The 20,055-nt window shown below is 41.8% G+C and overlaps 1 protein-coding gene across 1 annotated transcript in view; it reads left to right on the top strand.

The window, feature by feature from the left end:
• The window catches only part of NEDD4L (NEDD4 like E3 ubiquitin protein ligase), a 290,602-nt gene that overhangs the window by 156,733 nt on the left and 113,814 nt on the right, over nt 1–20,055 (top strand). Inside the window, exons 4-5 of the mRNA XM_081802522.1 lie at nt 477–515; nt 2,949–3,002. Coding sequence (XP_081658648.1) covers nt 477–515; nt 2,949–3,002 — 93 coding nt within the window. The remainder of the gene's footprint in view (nt 1–476; nt 516–2,948; nt 3,003–20,055) is intronic.

Below are 20,055 nucleotides of genomic sequence, written 5' to 3'. Positions count from 1 at the left end.
ATAAAATACTCTTCATATTTCAGTATTTATGTAAATAGCAAATACTTTTGCCTTTCCCCACCTGCTTCTTTACTCTCCGAAACAGATTTGTGGCAGGTCGAGAGAAATGAATTCATTTCCTTCTTGATGAAGTAATCCTATGAATGTGAATTTCTTGAAGAATATCTTCATATTTTTCATGATGATGGCTCTTTGTAGGTCCCTGACATTATTCTTTCTGGTTGATAGCATGCAGTTTATGGTTTCTTATCTATGAATTATCTGTTTCATAAATACATCCCTTCCTCTCTAGTCTGGTTTGTAGAATAGTTTCAAATAATTGACTAAAATGCTTTTTATTGCCATTTTGAATATCTCTTAGCTATTATTTTTAATCACAAAAAAAATGTTGAAGCAAATACGTGGATTGCATTGTACTAGTAACTGTTCATGTTCCAAAGACTGTAAAAGATATTACAAGATAATTTCTCTTCCAGACGCTGAACCCAAAGTGGAATGAAGAATTTTATTTTAGAGTAAGTTTTTCATTTTTTTGATAATAACTATTATTGATAACTAGGTTGATAGCACAATAGATTCATACTAAGTAAAAGCTGTTAAGTTTTTATGTGAAATTCTTTTGAGAAATGGCTGGGTAGCCACCTCATGTGGCCTAAGGTTTCAAAGACTGCCTAGTAGCAGCAAAATCTGGACTTGTTTCATTTTGGGGGTGTTTTAGAGAAGCAAAAAGAAAAGTTACCCAAGTACCATATTTTAGCTTTTCTACTCAAATTTTTCTTTAAAAATACGGTAAAATATAATTAAAACAATAGCTTAATTCTTTCTATGAGACACGGGTTATGAATGATTTTAGAGGTAAAATAAAGCAACAGAGGCAACATGATTAAAAAGAAGCCTAAAACTTACCAGTCATGTTCTAGTTAGGAAGGGAGAGTTTTGTAATTGAAACGTGTGTGTGTACAAGTGTTAATATAAAACTATTTCTGGACTATAAATATCACTGAATTGGGTAAAATTTCCTCAACCTTGTATGTTTAACACCTAGAAGAGCTATATGTAGAAATGACAATTGTGTGAATTAATGGAGATTAATTACTATTCAAGGAGTTTTTGTGGTGGTTGCTGTATTTTTTTGTACGAAAACTTGGGAAATACTAAACTGCTCATCTGTTGGAAAGTTTTCTTTTTCCCCCTCTTCAAAATCAATATACTTTGCCTCTATAGCTGTGATATTAAAAACTTCTTTACTTCCAGAAATGCTCCAGATGAGATCTTCAGATTAGTGTAGATTCCCAAAGAACAATACTACCATTAGACCCATTACATTAGGTCCTGATTTCTTCCTTTCAAACACAATAGTATTTTACGTGCTCCTAACTTCAGTCACTATCTACAATATCTGTTTTCTGTTATGTTCAGAGCTAAAATATGGTATTGATATTTTAATACTTGGTGGATCCTATGTATAGCCTCTATCAGATGCATTTAAATTACTCCGTGAAGGACTGAAAAGCTAATGGGGGCAGATAGATGTTGTTGGCCCTTAGTGAAGTCTCAAATACAGCTTTCCACTTGTAAAACTCCAAATGACCTAGACTGCTTTCAGTTTAACACCTGGGCCACATTTATGTAAATTTTAGTGCATCCAAGATTTTGTCAACTTATCTTGGCTATAGCAGTTTGTAAACTCTGTTTCTCTTGGCTTTAAAAGAAAGGGGGGGGGGCTTTGTTTTATTCATTCCACAAATCTCAATTGAGTGCCTACTGTGTGCCGCTCCTTCCAGGGCCTGTGTGGATGCATTGGTCAGCACAACCTTCACAGAGCTTCCAGACAGATCCTAGCTAGATCCCCGTCCATCTGCTTGCTCTGTCACTAAGCGAAGGGCAGGCCAAGGGGCCAGAAGCCCGTGAATCGCTCCGTGCTGTACTGTCAAACTTTATTTTGTTTCACTTTCCATGGTGAAGCAGTAGACCTGAATCCCATCTCTGGCTCTACCACTTACCACCTTTGTGACCTTAGAACTCCACCTGAAGACAGACACTAGCTGTGAGTTCCTTCTCTCTCATGAAGGAGAGAGAAGTCCTCACTTGATGGGGTTGTTTTCATGCAATGAAGTAAATCAGAAAGCTTAACTACCAGGTATCCCATATGGTTGGTACTTAATAAATGATAATTGAGCCTGAATGATGATTCCTGCCATTTTGGTGAGGTTTTGGTTAAGAGAAAGAAGCAAAAAGACACTGAAAGCCCCAGGAGCTCTGACCCCACAGTTGCTGGAAGTTGGGACATCTTTGATTTCTTTGTTCTCTCTCATTTCAAAGCGTGGGCTCTGAGACAAGCAGGTCAGACCTGGTTGGGGCCTCCCGGTTGCCCCACATATTACTTATGGGCTCCTGGGCAGGTTACTTAACCCTCAGAGTCTCAGCTCCCCATTTGCAAAATTAGGAGGACAGTTATACACCATAGGTTGCTGTCAGGATTAGATGAGGTCATGTGTTTTTGATATTTAATAAGGAGATAGTGCCCCCAAAATAAGTATACAATAGTCAATAGCTCCTTTTACTATTCTCTTCATTTTTGTCACTGCTATTCTCATTATAATTATAGACCTAAGAGATTTCCTCAGGCACAGACCTTTGTGAAGATGTCACCTTGGTCTCCATGCCTTTTGTGGGGGAGATACAGAAACTCTCTAAAACTATTTAAAATTTTCTTTGCAGCCAAGAGCATCTTATTCTTCTAATATGCCTAAATATTAGGCATAGAATAATCCAGAAGTCAGTAATAGAAAATGTGATTTAGTAGACACAGGATTTCTAGAAGAGTAGCAGTTTAATTAGATGACACAGATGATCTAGGTGCATTATAAAGCATTTCATTCTATGTCTCTTATCCTTCGAGTTATTTCTGCCCATTTTTTAAAATACTGTTTTTGTCCCCTTTATAGGTAAACCCGTCTAATCACAGACTTCTGTTTGAAGTATTTGATGAAAACAGATTGGTAAGTGGGTCCCAGGTCTTGATTTTTTGCTTCATTTTTTAAAAACTGAATTTTAAAGCCGCATCTTTCAGAACTCTGTTATCTGTGTTGTACTTCTGCTAGTACATATGCACCCCCCCAAGATTTTTTTTGCCTATTACTAGTTTATGATTCTAACAAATATATTTGTATGGATAGGACAGAAATTTTATTTGTATATGTGTATGTTTTCATCATAGTCAATAGTAGTGACAATCACACTAGTGATACATCAAGCCATGCGCCTCTGCTCTTATGTTGGGAGTCTGCAGTGGCAAGCAAACCTTTAAAGAGGCCATCACTCATGTAAACAAACCTTAATATAAGCCAGAATACAGTCCTTTCACCCATTCGGTTGTGAATCTGTGGTGATTCTCTTTGGGAAAACAAAAAACTAATTAACGGTATATAGCAAAAAGTGAACCTATATTTAGCAGGCAAAATTAAGCTGTATTTTAAAAATGGTACTTTCTCAAGGGAAGTTTGTGGGAAGTACCTTTAAAGAACCAAAGATATGCCTGAGGCATAAAACTCATAGAAACATTTTATATATACATTGATAGATAGATATGTAACATGTCCATATCTTATCTGTCTATATAATACATGTAACTAAGATTTCATTTTAAAAATGGAATTGCAGCATCACATCTGGCTTTAAAGCATTTTGGCAGAATCAGCTAACTAGAGTGTATTCATCAGGTACCCACAAACCAAGTGTTCCAGCTATGCATATGAACATTATTATGTTCTGTGTAAGCCTTTAAGGAACTCTCAGAAGTGGTATTAAAACTCTCAAGTTTTCTGTTGTTAGTTGTATCCAGATTTACTTTCCATGAAACTTGTGTATATTTCTTGGTTAAAAGGAGTGTTCTTATTAAGGAAAAAAAAAAAAGAAATAGGGAAACCATAAAATAGACTCTTAATGATAGAGAACAAACTGAGGGTTGCTGTAGGGGAGGTGGGCGGGGGAGGGTCTAGATGGCGGATGAGCATTAAGGAGGGCACTTGATGTAATGAGCACTGGGCGTTATACGTAAGTGATGAATCACTAAATTCTACACCTGAAACTAATATTACCCTATCTGTTAACTTACTAGAATTTAAATAAAATCTGGAAACAAACAAAAAGGAGTGTTCTTATAAACCCTTCTTGCTGCTGATTTCAGCTGAAACTCCCAAGTCTTTTGAGTAGCTTAAACTTAATATAATAGTTTTGGAGGAGTCTTACAATGCATCTCATTTAACTCTCTGTCCTTGCACGTGAGACAAGGGAGGTCTGGAGCCTTTACATAATTTAAACACAGCACCCGGTGGAATCTGCTGTTCTCTTAAGTCCTCAGGCCAGTGGTGGTGAATAGCCAGGCCTTTTATGCTTATTATAGACCTCGGGAGTGTAGTTAATCTCCTGGGCTTGGTATTATTCTCCAAATTAGAAAGCCAACAGATTCTGGCCTACTGTACCGAAGCCTTTTCTGTAAAAATATACGGGGTCTTGGTGGCTTCACGTTGAACTCAATGTTTTATACCTTGGGTGATAATGAGTAGTACCAAATAACTAAATCACTTCTGTGTGTATGAAGTTATTTTCTTGTTAAATTGAATGAGAGATTCTGATGATGGTGCAGTTCTTAGCACTCCATCTCCTATCCAGCAAATACTGAATCAGGCAGTGTTGAGTAGAGTAGAAGTCAGTCCCTGAAGACTCATATACATATACAGACTACATATACATACATACACAAACTAATCCTTATTCTCTCCTTTATTGAGTATAACAACATGTTTCCAAGGTGGAGAGGGTCAGATTTAAGGGAAAAATGCCTCTTGTCAGATGTGTTATAATTCATTATTTTCTTTTTACTAAGAGAAATTTGCTGTAAAAAAAATTTTTGTTTCCATTTCTATTACTAAAATATGACTGCTGTTGAGATGACCTCTCCATGGATCCCAAACTAGTCTTCCAAACCCAAAAGGGCTTTGAATGCAGAGCTCTAAGAAATCATGTGTGAATACACACTTTATCTGAAACATTGTGTTTTATGATACTAATACCTAGCTTTGCCCCAGGCTGTTTGCGGACTTTTGTTGTTGTTGTTTAACCAGTCACTGAAAACTGGTGGTGGTGTTTGTTGCTTTGTTGGCTCTTCCTCCAGCTAAGACCATACATGACTACAGTGGTACTTGGCGGTTTGAGCATCTCAGCAAACTAGCTTCCATTTCTCTCATGGAGATCAGTTTTGGCATTTAAAACACATGCCTTTGGAAAACCGGTTTGCACGTATGTAAACACGGGGTTAATCCTCCACACCCTCAATTCTAGAGCTGTTGACAGAGTCATCCTTTGTGGATTTTAAAATAAACTTTTTGTCACTCTCTGCAGCTTTTGGTATTTTCCCCTCCCTTTTTTTTTTTTTTTTTTAAAGATTTTATTTATTTATTTGAGACAGAGAGAATGAGAGAGACAGAGAGCACATGAGAGGGGATAGGGTCAGAAGACGAAGCAGACTCCCTGCCGAGCAGGGAGCCCGATGCGGGACTCGATCCAGGGACTCCTAGATCATGACCTGAGCCGAAGGCAGTCGCTTAACCAACTGAGCCACCCAGGCGCCCTTTCCCCTCCCATTTTTTACTCCCTCCTAAATAAGCTTCTGTGTTAAATCACTGATGTTTCTGGATCATGGAAAACCGTAAGCTTGAAACACAGAGACTATATCCAAGTTGACTACAAATCTGATGACAGTTTTTTGAACATGGACCTTTATTACTCGGGTCCTTTTTGGCCCTTCACAAAAATGGTGAGATTCCGTGCTTGTGATAATATTGCTGACTTCTCCCTGGAAAACAGCTCTGGGCAGCCTTCTTTCTGTATGGTATTTAAGTTAACTCACTATGAAAACCACATTCACACCCTTCCTCAATTTTCCTTCCTTTTCTGGTGGGGATTGGGGGGTGGGTGTGGTGATGGGTTTTTCTCCTGTCTGGCATATAGGACAGAATGTTTTCTCCAGCTGGGCTCCTTTTCTCTGGGACTTCCATGTCTGATAGTCGTATTATGAGTGAGATCGCGACACACACACCCCCCCCCCCCCCATTAAATGAAAAAATATAGTAGTAGGAGGCAGACAGCTCACTGACCCTGTTTTAAGTTGTAACTCCCTGCACTTAGCTATTTTGTTACTTGTAGATCATGGTCTAATTATTTAGCATTAAAGGGACACTCATTCTGTGGGGTGTGGAATCATATTTATAGTACCTTTTATTAGTTTGCATTCCGTCGTGGTAGTGTGGTGATATCATAAATAACAGAAACATAATATCGGATGCTTGTGAAAGGGTTTTCTTGCAGCCAGAGCATTTTTCCTTGTCGTTCTTTGGTTTGCTAGGGGAGGCGGGGGAAATACGGTGTGTGCGCATGTGTTCAATGCCGGCTCTCCGGCATTGGTTAGAGAGTCCCAGTGCCCTGCCTCGTTCGGAAAGAACTGTCCCGTGAATTTGATGCGGGCTAGATTTATAGCAGCATGGCTTGGACTGTGTTTGCTGCCTTAGTCAGCTGTGAGAGCTCCCTGCTGGGGCCACTCCTGTCTGATGGAAAAGCAGCAGCTGGGAAGGTGCTGTTTCAGGCTCTTGCTGTGTAAAAAAAAAAAAAAAAAAAACTGAGAGCGCGAGAGGGGGGAAAACTCCAGTAAGTGCACAAGCTGGCCTTGGAGGGGGAGACCGCGGTCATGTGGTTCTGGCCATCCTACCCTCTGTCACAGTGCGGATGAGAGCTTTTTGCTCTTACCCAATCATGCCTGGAATGCCGCTTGCCACTTGGGTTATTTCTGCTATCTGTCGCTCCTGGTGCCGCAGTGCTAACGCTTTGGCAGATGGGACACTTTTTCTTGGAGTTTGTGTCTTCAGTTTTTGACTTCTGGCAGTGCCGGGCTCGTTGTCGCCGCTCACCCTCTCCCTCCCTGCCCCCCTGGGCACCATGGCCCATCGGCTTCGGTTTCATTTTGGCTCTGGGCGCAGCAACACAGCCCCTGAGTCCGAGATCCTAGACCAGGAGAGGGAAGAGGACTTTTTCATGGCATTCCACACGCTGCCGCGGAGGAGTGGCCCGCACCCCTTCGCCCAGCAGGGCGCGGAGGACCGCGGTGGCCTGCAGGAGGCCGTGGGCGCGCTCAAGCGCAGCACGTCCATGTTCATCCCGCAGCTCCTGGGCCCGCTCGACGCGCGGCCCACCCGCAGCTCATCTGTGCAGATCTCCCTGCAGCGCAAGGCGGCCGACGGGGCCCCCGACGCGGGTGCGCCGCCCGAGGGCCCAGACGGCGACGCGGGCTCGGCATCCCGGGCCGGTGGCCCGGAGCCCCCGGAACCCGAGACCCCCGGGAGCTCGCCCCCGAGGGCGGCCCGGGCTCCGGGCCCGCAGCTCAACGGCACGTGTGGCCGCCGAGCGCCCGGCCTTGCCGCCTGCGACGGTCGCGAGGTGGCCGAGCCGAGGGCCGCCTGGGGCCCCGAGGGTGGCGGGGGGCTGCGGATCCAGCACCGCGCCTCCAGCGCCGACGTGCGCCAGGTGAGGCTGACGCCCTTCGGGGCCGAAGGCCAGAGCAGCCCTTCGGCGCCGGAGCCCAGGCGCTGGTCCCTGCAGCACGTTCCGGATGCTTCTGGAAGCTCCGGGAAGCGCTGCTTCGTCTTCCAGTTGCAACAGCCGCAACCGGGCGCTCCGGGGCCAGGCGGTGACTTCAACTTCGGTTTCACCGGCACGAAGGGGGACAGGCTGGTGAGGTACCCCCGCATCCGGCTGGAGAGGAGCACCTCGTACCCCACGCAGCCCCGCGCAGAGCGCGGGAGCCCCACGGAAGAGCGGGGCCACCCGGAGACGCCGCCTCGGGGCCGCAGGGGGGCTCCCGAAATCCACAGGACCAACTCGGTGGAAAGGACGCCACAGGGGCAGGGCTGCACGTTTAAGATCAGGCAAGATCAAAATGCGGGGCAGCAGCACTTCAGAATTCTCGTGACTCGGGGGCCGGAAGAAGCCCCCCAGAATCCCGAGGAGAATAACGCCAGCAGCCCTGGTACCACTAGGGTAGCTGGCGTCCCGGTAAGTTGGCGTGCGGTTTGCGTGTGACCGCCGGGTCTGAAGGGACTGAGCCAAGCCCAGAAGGCTGCTTCTGCAGGCTCATTAAAACAAACTTCATCCTCCTCCTTTCTCGGAGTTTCCCTGCTTCAGGCCATTGTAACAATGTCTGGCTGAGTTCTGGGACCGTGATTTGTAGCCCAGTATTTGGTAGAGTCCCATAAAACTAGTGTTTAAGAAGACACTGTGTGTTTAGACCCTAAAAGTCAAATAACTGTTTTGAAGATCAGATGATCCCTGCTCCCTCCTTGTCCCCTTCTGAATAAAAGAATTTTAAAAAATTCATTACTCTGACTTAATCTGCCGGTGCCCCAACATGTTGATCTCAGAAATGCATTTAAGAGCTGCTTGCTTTGATGATGTTTCATTTGAAAATAACCAATTCTCATAAAGGTGAGAGAATGTCACAAAACTTGAGTCTCGTCTCTTAACAATTAAGTACATGGCAAGTTTGATCAGTTCTTCCTAATGGCCCTTTTGCTGTGGAGGATTGACCCTTGTTATATAATTTATTGTCTTTGGGTTTTTGTCCATTAAGTAATACTGAACAAGAGTGGTCACCCTTGTGGGGCAGTAAGAAATGTATTTTTGAAGCAGATTGGCTTATGGACCAGGGCTAGGCAAAACTGCTTGTTAATGGTCAGATTGCAGAGGTCATGCAACTTAACACTGGCCACTTGAACATCTAACTGGGAGGCTGTATATAGACGAGTAAGTGCCCTGTCTCCAGCTGTGGAAACAGGCACCCTAGGACAGATTTTGGCTTTTATTTCTCCTGTGTTCTTGCTCTCTCCCTCTTGGTGAAATGGAGTACAGAAAGACAGCTGCTAATTTCACCAAGCAAATGATGAGTCTGCATCTTTCATGGCTTATAGTGGGATGAAAAGTTTTATCTGTTAACTTTCTTTTACCTAGTAATTACCAACCACTGAGGGCTCTATCTAAACACCGAGCGCCTTACATTTTGAAATGGGTTTTTTCCCCCTGGATTTATTTGAAGACCGGTTTGAGGATAGATCGTGAAACATTAAGGGAACTTTTTGTTTGGGTTTTGGTTGTGCCTTGAGACTTTTCAAAGTGGATGACTGAGTATTCGTGTGGAATTGTATCATCTTTTATTGCCGTGTGTTGAGAAATGTTTTTGGCTAAAGTTCAAGTGAACTTTATCACACTGCTCCATCATTGGTTTGCACCATTTTGAAGGTGTAATCCGATGCTCAATGCAAGTATTTTATCTTTCTTGGTGTTCTGTAAATGTTTCTTCTTCTTTCTTTTCCATGCATCCTTTTATTATCGCTAACCTTTTTTTTTTAGGAAATGTCTGAGTGCTTTGTCTTGATCTGAACTGGTATATCATTTTTATATAATAGTACAAATTTCAGTAGAATTTTGATATTATAATAGTTCTAACCTTCACCCCCAAGAAAGTACATCACAACAGTTACAGGCTTCATTGGGCAAGACAATTTCTTGCTGAACTTGGACCGCCTACTAGCTGAGGTTTCATAAACAAAATGCGTTCCTAAAGTTTTGGTAACTACTCAATGATATTACCAAAAACTTAAGTCATTTTGCAGTTAGATGTTGAAGACAGATGTGTTTATATAACTAACGTCTCATTTGGCTTGAAATTTCTAATGTAATTAGGAAACAAACAGGATATACTAAAACTGGTACGTACTTAGATACAAGGGCTATTCTCAATTGAAAGGACTGTGAGAGCAGGAAACAAGTATCTTCCAATTTGGAAATTTAAGGTCTAGAATAAAGAGCCTTTCTTGAGAGTAAGTTCTCTGGTGCGAATTTCATAGGTGTAGTTCTCCTATGTGAATTTTGATACACCTGTGATATTTTTGTTCATGGACGTAAATTCATAAATGGTTGGTAAGCAGCTGGGGTTTTTTTAAAGCAAAAACTTTTTTTCTTTAAGAGGCAAAAACAAAACTCGTCACATCACAGAACCGTCTGCTCCATTCAACACTTTGTACGTGTTTCATATGGGCAGGGGTGTTAAGTCTAGGCGGCAGCTGCCCTGGCCTTATTTATCTTGAGGGAAAACATTCACTGGGGCGTCTACAGTCTGGCTGCCACCAGGCTTTTTTGATGGTTCACATATCTGCTGCTTCAGTCAGAAGGGTACTTCATTATTCGTTCACGTGAAAAATTAATGAAAATTTGTTGCAGCCTGGTTTTTAAATGGCATTAGAAATGTTTCTCGATTGGGCAAACCACTCAGGCTTCCTTTTACACATGGGCTTCTATTGCACCGTCTCTTCTCTGCCTCAGACCTTATTACAAGGTTACCCTGTTGAGTATTTTTCTGTGTCTCAGGCTGCCTCCCAAACATCCTGCCGTGAATAAATCTCAAATGCAACATGACTTCAAAAAATGTCAACCAGCTAGATTCCTGGGGGGAAAAAATACGTTTCCACGCATTAACCCCCTTTGGTGATGGTTTTCCATCTGGTCTGGCCACCCATTCAGGAAAGCAGAATTGGTTCTTGTCATCCGTTAGGATATTTCAGAAAGGGCTTTAGGACTGAGCAATTCCATTTGTGGCGTTATTAACAGTCATTTCGTGAATGACTTATTTTCTTAGTTTTTGAGGTATTTGGTTTGGTTATGGACTCCTTCACTGTATTTGAGTTTTTCTGAGGAAGTTAGATCACCATTTCCCAGCATCGGTGCCCCCTTTCCAAACAGTCTCAGGGATAATCACTGCTAGGTTCTGCATTTTACAAGCTGAGTTTTCGGATCCCATTAATGCCATGAGGTGTTTCAGGTCCACTGTGTATATAACATTACACTGGATACTTGGAAGGTTTCTGGGGCTGTCTTCAGTTGCTTGCTGACAAAGTTTGTTATGTAAACAGAGGGGGAGGAGGGCCCGTGGGGGCAAAAACAGGTAGTCTCCCACCCACTACATATACCAATAGGGAAGGGAGTGTTTCTCCTTTACTGTTACCCTAGGTTCTCTGCATTTTCCCTGTGTCCTCTCAGTGGACATCCACTTTGCAGAAGTAGTATACTCATCTCTTGGGATTAAAAATTTATTTTACTAAACAAAAGAATACCCAAACTCTTTTTATTTGGAGGGGATTTTAATTTGAATCTCTTTTAGAGACGATGATTTTACTGTACAGAAAAACCTTGACACTAGTACTAACTGGTGTCACTTTTTTACCCTAAAAAAATAATTCTCTGAATATATGTATAAACCACCCCTTTGTTTAAAAAACACACCAACAGCCGTGTGATGAATAAGAAAACTATTTCTTTCATTCACTGGGTTTCTGATTGGATTCTCTAAACATTATTTTCCCTTGAATATAGTAACAACCTCTTAATGCGATCGTATGAGAATATTCCAATACTATGTAACAAAATTTCAGCTATTTCCATGGATGCTTTGATTCGGCATTGCTCAGGGTTGACACGGATAGGAGTTGTTTTTTTACAAAGTCTCTCTCTAGTACTTCACCATTTGAAGGATGCCTTCATTTGTTTCACTTGGTCCCTGTAACTAACATCCCATTGCGAAGGCATTGCCTCACTCAGCCTTGCTTGCTATCCTGCGAAATAGTGCTATTTTTCTATTTCCAATGAAGGTACATGGTAGCTTCATTAGATGTGGGAACTAGCATAATCTATCACTTTGTGTGTGCATAATGGGAATTTTAAAAATATCTTTAAAAGTCTGTGTAGCCAAAAAGCAGTTAAATGCTTCCAGTGATGTGACATTTTTGCTGAAATTTTTGAAGATGGTACCTCCAGTTGGTGCTTTGCAACTTAACAGGGCCGGGGGCTGGGGGTGGGGGGCAGTTTTGGAGACCCGCAGAGGCAGCTGGGCAATTTACTGACATGTCTCAGGGGAGTTAGAAGCCTTCTCTGAGCTTATTCTTAAGTGAAAAATGAGGATAAAAATCTCCAGCTCTCCCAGGTTTCTGGTGAGGTTTAAATGAGGGAACATATGTGGAAGTACCTGATTAGTGTTGGTGTTGGGGTTTTTTCCTTCTTAACCGAATAGTTGTAATATACAAATCTTTCTTTGAGGAAGGTAATCAAGTTAACTCTGAACATCAGTTTTGGATCAGCATCAGGCATAGCATGGATTTAAGGCATACCTGGAAGTATTTAATAACTAGCTTTGATATCTCATCTGTCCTAAGTCTGGCTGTTGGATAATCAGCATCACAGATCCCAAACACCACCTGTGATGATCGGTCCTTAAAAAGACTCACATTCATTGGTGAGCTATGGATTGTAGAAAAGGATCTTTAATTGTATTTGCTGTATTGAATTTTGAAACTTTGAAACTTATATTTTTACCAAGTCATTTTGCTGTAACATTTCCATTGGTTACGTTTACGTTTCCCTCTTACAGGTTGAGGCTTTTGAGCAGCAATCTCATGTTATCTGTACAAGATCTCCACATTGTGTGATTGGCAAATGAGGGTAGTATTTGTGCCTTATCAGATACTGCCTTTTGGAGGGTTTTCATAAATGCCGCAACTGCTGCTTTTGGCCAAGCCTGGAGCCAGAGTTCCTAGGCATTGAAATTAATCTATAATTTTGTAACCCATGTTAATAAGAAAGTTGTTATTGCTACATAAAAGTTCACAATACCAGAGGAAATTGACTCCATGTAAGAATTCTCTTAAAATTTAATAAATGTTGGGTGTCTGTGTAGTTGATGGTTTAAAACTAATTGAGGCTAATCGGAATGTTAATGTATTTGTATAACTGGAGATAATGAGGCATATTTTTAATAAAAATAAGCTCATATTATTGCTGAGCTAGATTACTGCCCTTAAATATTTTGACTTTTTTTTCCCCCAGCTCTTAATGATACTACCAGGACATTTGCCGTAATGAGGAAAAAGCAGGAAATTCACAGTGTCGAAACTATTGATTAAATGCACGAATACCAGACTATCTTAAGTTTCCACTATACTTGCCAAAAGAAGCTTGGGAAGCCTAGTCCAGTCTAGTGATTATGAGAAGTTTAGTATCCTGTCTTCGGTCGTCCACTTCCCTTGATTCATACCAGGCAGCACAATATAATTCCATGTCCTGCAAAAGAGAGAACACTAAGACCATCTACCTGCTATATACACCCAGCTCCAGTTTAAAGGTTAAAAGGGCCTAAAGGGATAGAGTATTGAAAATATTAGTTATAATAGGTATTTCAGGAAGTCTGTGTTTTTTCTGGGCAAATGGAGGTTATCGAAAGATTTTTAGCTTGACTTCTTAGGCATTATGGGTGAATAATGTTCTCAATGGATGTTCCTTTTTGAACCTTGTTTATTCTGCTCACAGCTTACTTGGGCGAACTGGAATACAGAGAACTATAAAAGAACAAGTGAAACAGGTGGCCTGGAAGGAAATGGTTGATGTCCTGGCCAGTTTTATGCTGTCCTGAGTTGACACTTTGGTGGTCTCTAGGCACCACCACATTGTAACAGGAAGTTGAGCTTTCAGTATGGAGGATGGAAGAGATTGAATTTCAAGAAGCCTGCTTTTTATACCCTGATCATTTTAGAACCATGGGCCATTCTGACACGTTGGAACAAAGTACTTAATGTGAAGGGAGAGGTCCTGAAATGAAATGACAGTATCAGAAATTGAGTTGGAAGGGGCCCTCTTTTCTTCAGATTGGCTGTGGTCCCTAGCCTAGTGTTCAGATACTTTGTATCTGTTCCTTTAAGTGCCTGCCTTCTTTGAAACCATTCTGTGTTTATTTTGTGTTAAGTATTGTGCTATATTTTGCTTAACTGGGTAAGCAGAAAGAGAGGGAATGACCCCAGTGAGAAGAGACCGGCATTTCCCCTAGCAAATCTGCCTTTCAGAGCCCCTGGAATTTACACAGACTTCTCTTGTGACTTAATTTTTATATATGGGAGTGGGTCAAGGGGCTTTTACGTGCCTCATGTAATAACTCTGGGGAGTCTGCTTTCAACCTGTGGTGTTGCCTCAAGTTGCTTACCTCTTGCAGGGGAGGGGGGAAGCTAGGACAGGGTAGGGATGGTATGAGGCATATTAAGTATTTGGTGATCCAGATAGTTTGATAGATTTATAGTTTCTCTTTCTTTCTCTAGGTCAGTCCAGAACTGATAGACCTTTAAAATATATTTAATGACCCACACATCATAACTCATCTATTTCCTTGACTTCTTAAAGCTTCACAGTCTATTGTACTTCTTGACCATTTCTTTTTCATATTCTTTTAAAATACACAATTAAGATATTTGACTCTTGAGGGAGAAAGAGTTGCTTTGGTCCAGATTTTTTGAGTTGAATAGAAAAGTTGAGTTGGAGCAGAAATACTGAAATGTGTATATTAAGCTCCAGCCAAGAAGCCTAGCACTTCTTCAAAGCAGAGAGCTTCCGGCTAGAAGTTTATTGCGTGACCAACAGCTCTCTTTAACTTTCCTGAGGAGTTCGGCCCAGTTAACCACTGCACACTAACAGCATAACTCTGTGGCTCTTCTATATTCTGCTCATGAATATAATGCCTCCATTTTAGGATCAGTTCAGTATGTATGTACTGATTTGTGTTTTCCAGTTGAAAAAGATACTAAATTGTAATAAAACTCTAAACTTTGGATACAATGTTGATCTTACCGTAATAGAAACCATGTTTAAAAAAAAAAAAATCCTGGTACATTATTCTACCTCGTGCTTATTCTAATTAGTGTGTATTATTAGGGTGCCCAGTTACTATACTAAAGGACAAAGCAGTAAAAATAGTTTTATATAAACACAGTGTACCTGAGGGCCTGCCTGCATCCTCAGTTGAAATTCTATTAGCAAGAGATGTTCCTGAATTTTGTAATATGGCATTGTTCTCTAGCTAATGTATGCAGGAGTCCTTTTTATTTATATTTATTTTTTTAAAGATTTTATTTATTTATTAGAGATCACAGGCAGGGGGAGTGGCGGCGGGGGGTGGGGGGGAGAGAAGCAGGCTCCCAGCTGAGCAGGGAGCCCCGTGCGGGGCTCCATCCCAGAAATCCCAGAACCACAGGATCATGACCTAAGCCAAAGGCAGACGCTTAATGACTGAGCCACCCAGGCGCCCCACAGGAGTCCTTTTTAATTCTATATGCATAAACTTACAGAGCTGTGAGTTCTCTGAGGAATCCTTTCAGCCAGTTCCTTTCATTTTAAAATGAGGAAACTGAGCATTATTTTTGCAGTTACAGAGAACATACTTTTTATCTCACAGGTGTGAAATGATTATTGTTTCATGATACCACATGTGTACTTCTTGATGTTAGAAACGCGGAAGGTTGGGAAGCCTGTTGTCGTAGAAGTTTTCCAGGTGACGGGACAGTGGAGGTGAGGCACACCGGCAGAAGCCTTCTGCAGGTGGGTGACAGGCTGCTTACTCACGGGGTGGGACGCTGTGGGTCATGGTGCACAAGGGCGATGTCACGGAGAGGAAGATCAGAACCAGATCTAGAAAGATGACCAGGATTGGTCTCAGTGGATCAGCGGAAGGGGTTTGTTTGGAAGACGGAAGGGAGAAGTGACCACCAGTGATGTGCTTGCTGGGTTTGCCTAGGAATTTCCTTGATCATGATCAGCAAGTTTCAACAGATTGTTTCTTGATGTGAAACATTGTTGAAGAATTTCGTGGTGGTGTAGTTATCAGAATGAATAATTCTTCTCTTTCCCATCAAACGTTGAGTTGAATGAACTCCTTCCTGGTCAGTCTGCCTGCCTTCCACAGAGCCCTTCCATAAGCACCTGCCTGGCCCAGGCCAAGGACAAAGAGATACCAGGACAGTTCCTGCCATTGAATAGTGATAACAGGAATTAAACTGGTGCCTGTAACCTTTAATGTAATCTATTGTAGGGCCATAACCCAAACAGAAATGAGTAAGCTTGATTTATAAGGCTTATCTCTGTTAATTGTTTATATATGTGCTGGAGAATTTATCCTGAAGGGCTAAAGGAATGAATATTCTCAGCCTTATTGTGCCTTTCTTTCTTTTCAGAATGACATTTTAACTTAAGAAAATGCTAGTCGTTATTCTACGTTATGATATGGGAACTGTTAATTATGTAAAGTACATACACTTAAATATTGTATGCATTTTGATTTAACAAAACAAATCCCATTTCCACTATTCAAATTAACCATATTCACTTATAGGTGGATACAGTCATTAAATAAAATTAGTAATATTGATTGGATCTAAAACTTAAACCAAGAACTAAAATAACCTCAAGATTCATCTAAATCTAGATTTAAATAATTTTGTATAAAATGTTCCACACCATAGAATAAGAAGCAGTTAAAAAAAAAATCAGAGGGTGCCTGGGCGGCTCAGTCAGTCAAGTATCCAACTCTTGATTTCAACTTAGGTCGTGATCTCAGGGTCATGAGCTGGAGCCCCAAGTTGGGCTCTGCATTCAGTGGGGATTCCACTTGAGATTCTCTCTCCCCCCACACACTCCCTCTCAAATGAATGAATGAATGAATTTTTTTTTTTTTTTTTAAGATTCTGTTTATTTGAGAGAGAGAATGAGCGGGGGAAGGGACAGAGGGAGAGGGAGAAGCTGGGTCCCTGCTGAGCAGGGAGCCCAGTGTGGGACTAAGTCCCAGGACCCCTGGGATCATGACCTGAGCTAAAGGCAGATGCTTAACCAACTGAGCAACCCAGGCGCCCCATGAATACATCTTTAAACAAAACAAAACAGATCTGTGAAGGATCACTCCTAACCTTGGAAGCAGAAAGGGGAATCACCAAGAAAAAATGGACAGACTCATCTATATAAAAGTATTAAATTTCTGAACTATGAGAAATATTAATTCTGGAAAACAACAGATGTTTTTCTTAGCGTTTAATACAACCTTCTCTCACAGTATATCTTCTCAGTGTCTGTGATCCTGCTTACATAATTTTTGCTAATGTCTGTGTTGTGAAAGTTCTAGTAAATACCAGAAAAATATGGAGGTTCCCCAATCTCCTGATTCTCCCACCTCTGCCCTGGGAAGTAGGCATGTGCAGGTGTATCACATAGAGAGATGAACAATAAAGACCTAAAAGCCAATCCTCCCAAATTGCATCACTTTGTACCTTTCACATTACAAAAATGGTGAGCATACTATGTAAAATTTTGGGAGACTTTGTGTTTGCAAATAGTACATTCAAATTGCTGGTGGTAGTGTTCGTGCATGTGACTTTAGAGTGACTGTCGTGCATTTAAGCATTTAAAAATGATAAAGCAAGTTACAGGTACTGAAATTCTTGTGTGTTGAAATGTTGGAGTCAATCCAGAGGAAGTTATGAACCTAAATGGAAGCCTTTATAAAGAGATGTTTCTATTTTCTGCTTTTTAAGTAGTTTGCTTTCCTGTACCCTTTACAAAGAGCAGATGGATGAAAAGGGCTTTTAAGATTACTGGCTACTGTGAAAATAATTTGGTGATTGTGCATTTATATTCAGGTCTCAGCCATCAGACCTTTCAGTAAACGAAGGCCCCTTTAATCCCTCCTTGTCACCAGAATTTTAGAATTTTTAAAATTTAAAATTTTTTGAATTTGTCACCAGAATTTTAGAATTTGAAATTTTCTTATTTTCTTTTCAGCCGATACATATAGGAAATAGCTAAATTGAGTTTTGTATGTCATTATTTTTTGCTCGTGGAAATTAATGTCACGAGAATAGGCTTCTTGAAGTTAACATAATTAAGCACTCTAAAATGGTCCAATTCTAGTTGGATTCTACCCCAAGCTTAGATTGCCACTTGGAGCTTTGTTGGCCATAGACAGAGAAAGTGGTCTATATTTCGTGTTTGAAAATCAAGGAGCCTAAAATCCTATTGCACTTCAAGTGAAGACCTGTTGCCTTATAATGCCGGAGTCAGTCAGAATCAGAGACACTTCCCAGGGACCTGAGACTTGTACTCGGTTGGACAAGGGCTGTGTACTGTGTCTCGGCAGAGAGATGCTTTACTTTGCACACCTTTTAAACTTGTGGAGGATGCCTAGAGTTTGGGGGATATAGGAACTCTCTCTGTCCCCAGAGAGCTGATCCTTTTGATGAGACAGGGGAATCACACAAATCAAAGACCGTGATGGGGGTCACATGAGGGTGGCCCATTTCCTTTATCCTTTTACCCCTCTCAGCTACTGACTTAACACAGGAGCACTGAGAAAAATTAGGCGGCAACCACAGTGTTGGCCTCATCTGGGGAAACCTGGAAAGGGGCCATGTGCATGGATTGAATATGTATATTGATCCGGGGACCATGACACAGCAGAAATCCTGAAAAGGCCATTTTGTGACTCTTCTGGAGCCAAAGGTGGATGTGATTGATGGACAGGATAGCTTGTGAAAAGGGATCTGGAAGGAAGCAAAAACATTCATCTTGGAGATCAAAGTTATTGGATCCATGCTTTAATCCAGAAGGAAAAATGTTCAGGATCTTCTCTCTGTCTGTCTCTATTTCTCTCTTTCTCTCTCTTTTTAATCAAGTACTAATTAGGAATTTTTTGGGAAAGGTTTTCTGTGGTTTCTTTCAAGCAGATGATAGAAAAATCTATTGACACACCCATTCCCCCAATTGGTATGACCTTTACATTGAAGAACAGCCCTAACTTGAAGGGCCCAGGCAATGAAGTAAATGCAGTTCTGCCCTTAGTGTCTGTATCCTGGTAATAGAGCAGAGAAAATCTGCAGGGTTCTAGATGTTGATGATCTCCATTTCAGTGCCTTTGTTTAGAACTGATGTTGGGGTGAAGGAGGTGGTTGTGTGTTTCTGACTCATGGAATCATATTTATTTATTCTTTTCTAAGCCTCCCTATTTCTTTTAGGTGAAACTTTTTTTTTTTTTTTCTATTAGAACAGATGGGTGGCACTGCCCAGTCGGGCTGCCTAGAGACTGATGAAAATCATTTGTGAGGGTACTAGTAGATGAGACGATAAATGTCTATGCAGTGAATTCATTGGGTAGTTGGTGCATGCCAGACACTATTCGAAGTTTTAGGTATACAGCAGTGAACAAAACCAAAAGCTCTTCGCCCTCGAGCAGCTGATAGGATGGGGAGAGCTGAGCAAAAGAAGGAAAAAGTACAGATACTAAATGAGGATCAGTGCCATGGAGAAGAGCAGGGAAGGTGGGTGTGCAAGCTCTGTCTTCACATTTTACACCGATTGTGGACGGCCGCTGTGGGGCCACGAGGATGGAAAGCCACAAGGAGGGGTTGAAGCAGTGGAGTGATGTGACCCCATTTTTATCTTCACAGACCACCCGGGCTTCTGTCCCGAGAGGCGAGGCCATTGCCGTGTTGCCTGTCGCCTTGGAGGTGGCGGGGCCCGGGCTCCGGCCTCTGCTGTCGTCCCTGCTCTGTGTATTTGTTCTTCCAGGTACTGGGGGCAGTCATCAGTTTTCTCAGGAGTTAGTCTAACCTTTGTACTTAGACTGTCAAACCTTCATACCTAGACTGTCATTTTCATGTTGCAGTGCCGAGAAAACGGGAAGCTTTTATTCTTCTTAAGTGAGTGTTATTTCAAGATGCTTTCTGCTGCCTCTGTCATGCCAGGATGTGGGCGGATTTATTTTTGCAGTTTTGCACCAGGGAGTCTGCTTCTGATTTGCAGATTGCATTTATTATAAGGCTTCTTGTCCATTGATGAATAATGTGTGGGCTACAAGGCAGATCCACGGCTTTTAAAATAGCTCATTTATCCCGCAAGGCTCACCCCCAGAGAGAGGCAGCCCCTTCCAAAGTGTTGTCCGGGAGCAGGGGTTTTTACATCCGTCTTCCCATTTCTGAAGTCCCTTGTTAGCGTCCTCTGGTTCATCGTGTGTTTCCCTGATGGGCTGAGGACTTGAAACAGACCCACACGATCTCAGTTCATGGAGAGGATCTGAGATGGGGAGAGAACTTTCAAGTT

Source organism: Leptonychotes weddellii, chromosome 13 (genome assembly GCF_054177405.1).
Source record: "Leptonychotes weddellii isolate Sample4059 chromosome 13, ASM5417740v2, whole genome shotgun sequence".
NCBI lineage: Eukaryota > Metazoa > Chordata > Mammalia > Carnivora > Phocidae > Leptonychotes > Leptonychotes weddellii.
The sequence above is the reverse complement of the archived record's forward strand: the minus strand, read 5'-3'. Positions and strand labels throughout refer to the sequence as shown.